The 11543-nt window shown below is 38.6% G+C and overlaps 1 protein-coding gene across 6 annotated transcripts in view; it reads right to left on the bottom strand.

Moving 5' to 3' along the window:
• Window positions 1–3172: 3172 nt before the first annotated feature.
• LOC144978583 (KICSTOR complex protein ITFG2-like) overlaps window positions 3173–11543 on the bottom strand; it is a 67395-nt gene continuing 59024 nt past the window's right edge. For all 6 annotated transcript variants that reach the window (XM_078924854.1, XM_078924853.1, XM_078924852.1 and 3 more), the window contains one exon: window positions 3173–4724. In XM_078924854.1, the coding sequence (XP_078780980.1) occupies window positions 4657–4724 (68 nt within the window). In that variant the 3' untranslated portion in view covers window positions 3173–4656. The remainder of the gene's footprint in view (window positions 4725–11543) is intronic.

Genomic DNA, 11543 nt, shown 5'->3' with positions numbered 1-11543 from the left:
AACACCGGACTCATCATTTGTAGGTTGCTGAAACATGGAGATACTTGTTCCGAGGACAGAGTTTTTGTGAGTTGTTGAGCTTGGGTTATAATCAATGTTATCAACAGCAGCAACAGTAAAAAGTTCTTTCTTCAGATTGATTGGGCAAAGAATTCCTTCCTCTTCGAATCTATTTTCAGCTGCTGATGCGATATCCGATGACAATGACAACATACGTTATGAGGAACACAACCCTAGCGAAAATAATGTGTCAATTATCTTCTTTGATCTTGTATGTGTGTATAAAAAATACTTACATACAAAATACAACGGTAATGGCGTCTCTTTGATCTGCGATTGTCTTTTTTGAAAAGTCGACCCGGTTTTATTTTTATTTTTGGTATTTGACACAATAAGTTGTGATATAGATAGGCTTTCTTGATGCCTGGAATCTGACTTTTCTGAAGGAGACGATCCAACCAAAATCATTTTGATTAATGTCAACAGGGAGTTAGGCACTGCGTCTTCTTGACTTCCAATCCCGATGTCCCATTGTGTTGGTGTTTGCGGGCATTTGCGAATGATGTCTTGTCGGATAGTTTTTGCTGCACGCCACAAAGACATTGCATTATCATCTGCTTGTTCCTTTTGATTCTTTACTAATAACGCAGCAACTTTGCTATCTTGTGCTACATATGTATTTCGTCCAGAAGAATAGAATTCTATGCTTGGAAAAACTCTCATAAGCCGCTCTTTGAACCGGGTGGGGTGTGCATAGTTATTTCCACAGCCTCTTGTGGTGCACTCACTTTTAAACTTCTTAATAAGTTTTAACAACTGGTGGGTTGCATTATGGTTCTCCTCTACATAAGACACGACTGCTGCGAAAGCGAAACTTTCATCAGGACCTGAATGTTTTCCCTTCATATGATTAGTCTTCGATTTTCTACCCTTATTCGTGTATTTGATGTGGCAGAGTTTATGGTAGTGTGCCTCTTTCGCTACTAAATCACCACCATCGATGTAGCTGATCATTGTAATATCTTTTATCAAAGTTGCTGTAGCAAGTATCTTATCTTCCATTTCCTTCGTCATTACAGCATGGAGCCTTCCTGGCCGCTTATTTTGATATATAAAACACTTTGTCCTGTTTGATTTCAACTTCTCCTCTGATTTTTGACATGGTTCCCTGATACTTCTTCTGGGTGTTGTTTCAATTGGCAATTCGATACTCAAAGATGGATATTGTAATGTTCGCTTCTTGTCTAAATTCATGCTTTTCTTCTTTGTTTTTCTTGTCTTGGAGGCTTTTAATTGCATTAGAGCTATATTTCACTCGACAAGACCGATGCCATTTTGCATTGTTCGATTTCAATTCTTCAAGAGTTCCATTAAGATGTGTTTTGACATTGCTATCAGCTAACGAATTGTATTGATTTAGATTTTCTAGAAAGGTTATATATCTTTGGTCCTTGTTTGGAAGTTTAGAATTAGCTGGACAAATCAACTTTTCAGATGAATCAATTTGGCAAAAATCAAACACTTTTTCCAGTCATTTGAACCAATAATTTTTGCCATAGTGCATGAAAACAGCCAAACAAACAATGTTCAATATTAGGTAGGCCTAATATCTATATAATGTGTTTGCATACATATGTTTACTTAATTTATCACTAATGGGGTTCTTCTATGTCCAACTTTTTGGCGGTTATATGACCTAAATGACGTTAACACAATTTTATCAACTAGTCATTCACCTAAGGCACAATCTGTTTTGTTAGCATGTGCATATATACGATTTGCATATCTCAAGGTGAGAAAATACATTTCTCGTTGTGTGTGATTTTCATAGGTAAAGCCATAATTAATACAGTACTTTATATATACAATGATCAACGCCTAAAGCACGGTGGTGGTGGTGGTGGAGGGAGTGAGAGAGAAAGAGATAGAGAAAGAGAGAGAGAAAGAAAGAGAGAGAGAGAGAGAGAGAGAGAGAGAGAGAGAGAGAGAGAGAGAGAGAGAGAGAGAGAGAGAGAGAGAGAGAGAAAGATAGAGAAAGAGAGAAATAGAGAGAGGGAGAGAGAGAGAGAGAGAGAGAGAGAGAGAGAGAGAGAGAGAGAGAGAGAGAGAGAGAGAGAGAGAGAGAGAGCGAGAGAGAACATCCCCACCATTACATTTCAATCAATGAAATAATTCTATATAACTGAGTATAGTAATATTATTATATCAATACCAATCCATGCTAACAAAGAGTTATAAAATGAGTCAACACCGGTTTACGTTTTATGTTTCCCTTCAAACACCACGGCCAGTCCCAATATTGGCCCATTCTTAAAATAACTTTTTGGAAACTGTCAGCGATTGGGTAATTTCCACCGACCCCGCACCCCTCCACCCTGCTTCTACCTTCCCGCCGCTTCGTGTTTGTCACAATGATATGTCGCATTCATACATCGGACGCCATGATAAATATTGTTGCCGATTTAAAAATATCAACTTTTATTTACTTAATTTCTTGGCTCACAGACATCGCTGGAAGTGCTTCTCTATCACATTTTGTAGCCCTTGACGTGCTTTACAATCCCTGAAAGTTTCATGCTTTCATCATTCGTTTGCACAATTGAGCAATTTTTTTGCCCTTAATTCCCTCTGCTACAGGGCCAGGACAAAACCAAGTAACCTCATTCCCAGACAAAGACAGAAAGCATGTTGTAAAACAGATATTAGGGGATCGAAGACAGTATGAACCCCCCCCCCCTTCCCACTATGGGAGGACTCCCGACTCCGATGCTAACGATTAAACAATCATGAGCATAGTGAGAAAGTGATGAATGAATACACACAGCACCCTCCGAAGAGGTAGAAACGTTTAGGTATGCGGTAAAGGGCGAAAGGGTTGCTTACATAAACATTGGCCTTTTACTTTTACTTTTCTCTTTTTTTTGCACCTACCTCATGCCTACTTTATTACCATAGGCCGGTCCAGTATAGCTTTGCTATACCGTCATTTTTTGAGAGGAGCTGGAAAAGTTGGCAGTATAGCAATTAATTTCACTATACACCATTGGTAAGTTTACCTAAGAAGAGGTTGGAGATATTGATGGGTTCGGTTTAATAAACTGGTACTGTAAGTATGAATAGACACTCCGTTTAAAAAAAAAAACTTTTATTCAATGAAAGACATTGCGGTAAATGGGACATATAAAATAATATTAATATTATTATAACATATATTTTACTCTACATAATATAATATATATCAATTTCATAATACAAGTATATACAGTGATAAATCCGAAATACATAAATAAAAATTACAAAATAAAAACAAAACAAACAATAAAACAACAAAAAACACCCCCCCCCCCCCCCCCTCTTATTGATTTATTTATATTTTATTTCCAGTCAGATGTTGCATTTTAAAACATTACGGTATTGATTCTTTCAATTTGAGTGTGTTTAACATGATGGCCAGCTTCTTAAGAGCCTTGCATTGTACTCGTAGTTCCCTGAACAGATTATGCTTTACTTACTTGCTTCACAGGAATGCTGTTTGGTTTTTAAAAATCACCGCTAACCTGAAATTTTACATTTAATTCCTTTGCCCATGTGTGATGATCTTATTTCTCATAATTCTCAGTACCTACACAATTTCTGTATTCAAACACATAATGATATTTACCAAATTCCAAACAAATATGGGCTGATATTAGAATATATCAAGTCAATCATAATCAAATGTTGAAAAAAGTTTTAGTTCTTGATTTGGGCTTACAGAGCGACTTTTACATTTGAAATTCAGCGCTTTTGAAAGGTAACAGCTCTACACTACGAGACATCCAAACAGGATCAGAAGTACTGTCTATGCAAGAGCAATTCATCTCTGTGTAGTTTGCCATCATTTAACAGTTGTGCCCTGACACTAGCAAAGGACCATGCCAAGAGGGGCTGTGTACTTCAATATCAATTAAATATGTAGATACACGTCCAATTAATAGAGAAATGATTTACAAGAAAAAAATCACCCCTCACTTAAAGATTAATCCATCTGACTGTCGCAAAAGACTCAAGGCAAGACCCAGGCAAAGCAGGTGGTCTCATAACAAAACAAAGACACTTGGCCACATGAAAAGCAAAATTGATATAAGATAGTAATTGCTTACTATATTTGGATAGGACGCTAGTCCTAATAACTTTCCACCAGATCTAACAGACCAGCTACCCAATCACAGCTGGGTGGACAGGGGGAAGAGGGGGTTCAGGAAAAAAATTTCGACCGCAACGTTGCCTGGGCCTGATCAAAGCCAACATGTATATCCCAGAACATTTCAATCCCAAAATTCCAGGATAACCTGGAAAAGTGGCACATAAGATTTTACCTTCAATTTTCCTTTATTTTATGAATTTATCGTACATAGTGACATTCAAATATATTGACATAAAATCACCAATCACAATGATGTCGATTTAAGCGGGTTGCACTGCAAAAATAATGATTCACTAATTCAAATGATGAGCCATAAACAACCTGAATCCAACCTCATCTTGATCAACTTTTTTTTTTTTTGATGAAAGAAAACTGACATGATTTGATTTCTCTTCCCCGGGCCCAAAACCAGCACAGGAAAGTCAAGTGGTTGCAGTTCTTCATGGATCATCATCAACCCAAGTAAATGATCAGATTTTCCTGTATTTGCCGTAGAGACACCATCTGTAGATTTTCTTTAGTGAGTCAATGTCGTCAGCTGGAGGATTTGCAAAAATGGGAGAAATAATTATTTCATAAATGAATTAATTTGGGTCATGTGGTATGATACTCACCTTCTGACTGCTAGGTTGTCGGTTTGAGTCCCGTTATGAGCAGTGCAAAGTTGAGTCCTTGGAAAAGGCCCTTTAATCAAATTCTCTTACCAGCCTCAGGTGCAAAATGACAACCTGACTACCATTCTTGAATGAGAATATAAAGATGTGGTCCAGTTCAATAAGGTATCATACTTGTATTAGGCAAATTAAAACAAAGCATCTACTTTTCTTCACGCTTGAAGGGGTTTGCCTCTGAATTTATAAAAATTATAAATTTAATATTACAGTGAAAATAAAAAAAAGCAAACGTGAGCTCAGAAATTGGTTGGTCTGATAAAAGCAAGGTATAGTATCGTATCTCACTTGTTCATCACTGTAAATATAACACAGTGATAATCTGGACTTTTTTGTTTTGCTTTGTGTTTTTGTTGGTTTTATTTTGTTTGATGTTTATTTTTCACTTTTTAAAAACATTAACACCGGTCATCAGAAATTTTTGTTCTCAAAAAACTCCAAAATATTTAAATACCAAGGTTTTATATGAAATTACTGTTTTGTTTTTGTTTTTAAGGGTTTTACGGCGCTTGCAACACATTAAGGTTATATCAGCGCCAGTAAAAAGGAAGAAAATGGGATAGTAAAAAGTTCTAGAATTACAATTAAAGCACCCAAGAGAAAGTAAGACAAAGGGGAACTAGGAACAAATAGGGATCAGATGTAGATTCCAAGAGCATACCACCAACGTACTTAGTTTGAGATCACCTATAAGTCTCCTCCGGACACAAGCACAAAATCCAACCAAGAGGAATACACTCAAATGCTATTATACATTAAAAATAACAAATATAATAATACATAACAGAGAGATGATTTACAAGGAAAAAAATATCATCTCCCAAAACAATAACTATGCATTTGACTGTTTCCCTCTCAGCCAGGACTCCGACGAGGGCCCGGAACAAAAACAAGTAATCTCATTCCAAGACAAAGACAGAAAGCTTGTTGGATAAGATATAAGGGGATAGAAGACACAGTATGTACCTCCCTGCCCGCTATCGGAGGTCAGGTCAGTTATATGAAATTAGTCATCATTTCAAACAAACTATACCTAATTACTCTGGGGTCCCAATAGCTCAGTTGGTAGAGCACTTGCTTCACAATAAAAGGGACTGAGATTGCTCCCAGGTGCAGTCGAATATTTTTCAGGCCCCTCTGTCCACCCAGCAGTGATTGGGTAGCTGGGTATTTTAGATCTCGTGGAAAGTACCTTGTGATAGACTAGCGTCCCATCCAAAGGTGTAGCATTTAATTGCTTTTGTCAGTTTCACGCTGTAATAATAATAATAATAATAATAATAATAATAATAATAATAATAATAATAATAATAATAATAATAATAATAATAATAATAATAATACAGTAGAACATGAAAGTAACGTACTCGGAAATAGCGAGTAAAATCTAAATCCCCGTTTTTTTTCCCTTTAGTAATAAAATTAGCATGATAAGTAGCGAGTATGAAAAAGAGGTCAACTCGGAAATAACGAGCATTTCCTGCCCCAGCCTAGGACTGCGAACGAAGTAAAGCAAAACAAGAGACAATGGCAATTTAAATATTTTTAGCCTAGCCTCTTTTCTTTTCTTATTTTTCGTTACGAGTAATATTACATAGTAGCCTAGTCTGTAGTAGTACATAATAGGCGAAACAAATTTGGGTGGGGGTTGGGTTTGTGTGCGTGTGTGTGTATTGGGGGTGGGGGTCAATTATTCACCTAATGTGGTGCCACGCGACGCGCGAGGTAAGCACATGTCAACATGCCTCACTTCGCAGCATCGGTCAGCGAGTAGCATCGTTAACGAACGACACGATCAGCGAGAGAGGGGAGTGTGGAACCATTATTTCAATGGGTCAGTGATTGAGTGATGCGCTTGCTTACCTCATCAAACATGCCGAGTGCATACAAACACTCGCGCGCACACGCACACTTCTATGTTCTTGTTTTTTTTTCTAGTCATGATTTTACTTGAAAATAAAAACAAAAAACCAAGCATTCTGCCACTTCTGTGAAGAAATTGAAATAGGGGCGACGGCTTTTACTCGAATTACACACTAAGATTGCAAGATACAAGAACACATTATATTCCATGCAATAAACCAGCAATATTATAACCTTTCCTGGCAACTCGGGAATAGCGAGAACTCGGAAATAGCGAGTAATCAGGAGTGGACCCATCGAACTCGCTATTTCCGAGTTCTACTGTAATAATAATAATAATAATAATAATAATAATAATAATAATAATAGTGTACATTTGTTGTTTTTATTTTTAAGGGTTTTACGGCGCTTGCAACACATTAAGGTTATATCAGCGCCAGTAAAAAGGAAGAAAGTTCTAGAATTACAATTAAAGCACCCAAGAAAAAGTAAGACAAAGGGGAACTAGGAACAAATAGGGATCAGATGTAGATTCCAAGAGCATACCACCAACGTACTTAGTTTGAGATCACCTATAAGTCTCATCCGGACACAAGCACAAAATCCAACAAAGAGGAATACACTCAAATGCTATTATACATTAAAAATAACAAATATAATAATACATAACAGAGAGATGATTTACAAGGAAAAAAATATCGTCTCCCAAAACAATAACTATGCATTTGACTGTTTCCCTCTCAGCCAGGACTCCGACGAGGGCCCGGAAAAAAAACAAGTAATCTCATTCCAAGACAAAGACAGAAAGCTTGTTGGATAAGATATAAGGGGATAGAAGACACAGTTATGTACCTCCCTGCCCGCTATCGGAGGTCAGGATCCCCACCCAGGTACATTTGTTAAGCGCAGCTTTTCCCGTTATATAATGCAGGCTCTGGACGTGTTACAATATAATAACATGTACATATATATCAGAATATCAATACACCCATGCACAGCATGATTCCACTCACAAACCCTTACATGCGTAAGCACACACACACACTCACAAAAAAAAACAAAAAACAAAAGTCATTTATCATTCATTGGAGTAGCTGCTCACCGAAACAAGACTGAAGATGAGTTTTCGGTTTCTTTTTTAATGTTTCCAGGGCTCTTGATTCTCTTATTTCTAAAGGCAATTTATTCCAAATTCTAGGTTCGGTCCAAGAAAAGCTTTTCTCTCCGGCTTTAAGTCTAGTTTTAGTATCTTTAGAGTTTTTGAATCGGAAGAGGAATGAAGACATCTTTGCAGTTCGCATATCTCAATGAGATAAGAAGGGGCGCTGTTATCTAGACATTTAAAATGAATATTGCTACTTTACATTCTATATGTTCTCTCACAGGCAGCCAGTGTAAGTCCACCATGAGAGGTGCTGCTTCATATAAGAGCTTCTTTTTCATTACCAAGTGTGCTGCATTGTTTTGAATTGCTTGGAGAAAACGAATAATTGTACTTGATGTACCAGAAAGTAAAGAGTTAAAATAATCTAATTTTGAAAAAAACTAAGGCATATATTAATTTTTGACAGGTATCCTTTGTTATAAAATATCATTTAGAACTTATCTTTTTCATATCTACAAATAATTTCTTCTTTAATTGAAATACTTGTTCCTTCATTGAAAGGTCCAAATCAAACATGACCCAAGATTCTTAATTTTATTGACAAAAGGCATTTTGATTTCGTTTATCTCCAAAAAAGTTTTATTACTTTTATTAATTTTATTCTTGTTCCGAATTATTAACACCTCAGTTTTATCCGCATTCAATTGTAATTTATTCTTCCTCATCCATTTGCTCACTTCACCAATGCAGTTTTCACAGACAGAGACGCCAACTTTAAATTTGGCTCACAGGAGTTTCAGACACAACTCGTAGGAATTTCAATGCCGAAAGAGGAATTTCCGCACACAAGGAAAAGGAATTGGAATGGTATTTGGCATTGTGTTTAAATAGATAACTGATTAGGATTATATTATGATACATAAACACATTGCCAAATACAATCCCAAAGTCTCCTTGTTTCAAATGAAGTAAAGCTCCAAAACCTAATGGTAGTGGTTGTAGTTGTAGAGGTAGTGATGATGATGTATGTGGTGGTGGTGGTTGTAGTAGTAATAGTGGTAGTGATGATGATGTGGTGGTGGTGGTGGTGGTGGTTGTTGTTGTAGTAGTAGTGGTAGTAGTGATGATGATATGGTGGTGGTGCTGGTGGTGGTTGAAGTAGTAGTGGTAGTGATGATGATGTTGTAGTGGTGGCTTTTTGTTGTTGTAGTAGTATTAGTATTAGTAGTAGTAGGTACTTGTAGTCATGATGATGTGGTGGTGGTTGTTGTAGCAGTGGTAGTGATGATGATGTGGTGGTGGTTGTTGTAGCAGAGGTAAAGATGATGATGTGGTGGTGGTTGTTGTAGCAGTGGTAGTGATGATGATGTGGTGGTGGTTGTTGTAGCAGTGGTAGTGATGATGATGTGGTGGTGGTTGTTGTAGCAGTGGTAGTGATGATGATGTGGTGGTGGTTGTTGTAGCAGTCGTAGTGATGATGATGTGGTGGTAGTTGTTGTAGCAGTGGTAGTGATGATGATGTGGCGGTGGTGGTGGTGGTTGTAGTAGTAATAGTGGTGGTGATGATGTGGTGGTGGTGGTGGTTGTAGTAGCAGTGGTAGTGATGATGATGTGGCGGTGGTGGTTGTAGTAGTAGTAGTGGTGGTGGTGCTTGTAGTAGTATTTGTAGTGATGATGATGTGGTGGTGATGGTGGTTGTAGTACAAATAGTAGTGATGATGATGTGGTGGTGGTGGTTGTAGTAGTATTGGTAATGATGATGTGGTGGTGGTGGTTGTAGTAGTATTGGTAATGATGATGTGGTGGTGGTGGTGGTTGTAGTAGTATTGGTAATGATGATGTGGTGGTGGTGGTGGTTGTAGTAGTATTGGTAGTGATGATGTGGTGGTGGTGGTTGTAGTAGTAGTGATCGTGATGATGATGTGGTAGTGATGGTGGTTGTAGTACAAATAGTAGTGATGATGATGTGGTGGTGGTGGTTGAAGTAGTATTGGTAATGATGATGTAGTGGTGGTAATTGTAGTAGTATTAGTAGTGATGATGTGGTGGTGGTGGTTGTAGTAGAAGTGGTAATGATGATGTGGTGGGGGTGGTTGTAGTAGTAGTGGTAGTGATGTTGTAGTGGTGGTTGTACGAGGGCTCTTTCATAATTAACCGAAAAATGCCTGTAAAATCCGCGTTTTTTATGCTATCAACAAAATTCTTGCACGTGTTCATACCTTGACTCGTCCTTCGTTTCTCTACATAACAGCCAAGTCTGTCGACACACTTCTGCCAACGCCGCACCATGGAATAGATACCCTCTCGGAAGAAATTTCCGTCAAGGTTTTGTAGCCATTTCCGCACATGGTCAACAAGCTCTTCATCGACTTTCCTGCCAGCTCACGTTTCAGTGGCCCAAAGAGGTGATAATCAGATGGTGCGAGGTCTGGACTGTGTGGTGGGTGTGGCAAAATCTCCCATCCATATTTCTCTAGCCAACCTTGCGTCACTCGTGCTGTGTGGGGTGTAGCGTTGTCGTGTTGCAAAATGACCCCGTTGGTCAACTGCCCTGGGCTTTCTGCGAATGGCCTCCCTAAACTTGTCAAGAGTTTGGCAGTACCTTGCAGCATTGATTGTTTCTCCAGGTTGTAAGGTTTCGAACAGAATAACACCACGACTGTCCCAGAAAACAGTTCCCATTATTTTCTTTGCTGACCGCATGACTTTGAATTTCTTCGCGACAGGTGAGGATGGATGTTTCCATGTCATCGAATCTTGCTTTGTTTCTGGGGTGCAATGGTGCAACCAAGTCTCATCACCGGTGACTATGCTGTCAAGAAAAGTCACAGCGTACCCTAGAAAGTCTCCGCCGGCGTTGGCAGTATGCCCGTGAACCCTGCGTGAGCTCTTGCTTCTTCTCAAAAGTTCCCTGCAGATGTCCAATCTTTGTTCTTTATGATTGTCTGTCAATTGCTTAGGAACCCATCTTGCGCTGACTTTTCTGTAGCCAAGTTCATCAAATACAATTCTATGGGCAGAAGTTTCCGAAATTTCAAGACTGCTTGCGATTTCATGAAGTTTCAACCTCCTGTCTTGACGAATAAGCTCATCAACTCGCTTCACATTGTCTTCTGACGTCGCAGTTATCGAACGCCCTCTCCCTTCCCTGTCATGTCAAGTCGGAATGGCCGGCTTCAAACAAATTACACCAGTGATAGACTTGTGTACGGCTTATAACATGCTCACCATATACACTCTGAAGTTCTTTATGAATTTCGGTAGGATTCAGACTTTTGGTGTTCAAAAAACGTATGACAGCTCTGATTTCCTCCTTTGGCCAAGTTTCAAGGTGGGCCGCCATCTTTAAAATCGTCTAGAAATTCATTGTGCAAAATGATGCACTTCATAATTTCTGGGAATATCCGTAAGGAAATAAGGAATATCATGTCGTTTACAGAATTAAAAAATCTCCACTGGTTGCTGAGCAATGGGCATTTTTCGGTTATTTCTGAAAGAGCCCTCGTAGTACTAGTGGTAGTTGCAGTGATGATGGTGTTGTAGTGGTGGTTGTAGCACTAGTGGTAGTTGCAGTGATGATGGTGTTGTGTTGGTGGTTGCAGTAGTAGTGGTAGTGATGACGATATGGTTGTGGTGGTTTTAGTAGAAGTGGTAGTGATGATGATGTGATGGTGGTGGTTGTAGTAGTAGTGGTAGTGATGATGATGTGGCGGTGGTG

The sequence above is a fragment of the Berghia stephanieae genome, chromosome 8, assembly GCF_034508935.2.
Source record: "Berghia stephanieae isolate SIO BIC M18660-M18661 chromosome 8, UCSD_Bste_1.3, whole genome shotgun sequence".
NCBI lineage: Eukaryota > Metazoa > Mollusca > Gastropoda > Nudibranchia > Aeolidiidae > Berghia > Berghia stephanieae.
The sequence above is the reverse complement of the archived record's forward strand: the minus strand, read 5'-3'. Positions and strand labels throughout refer to the sequence as shown.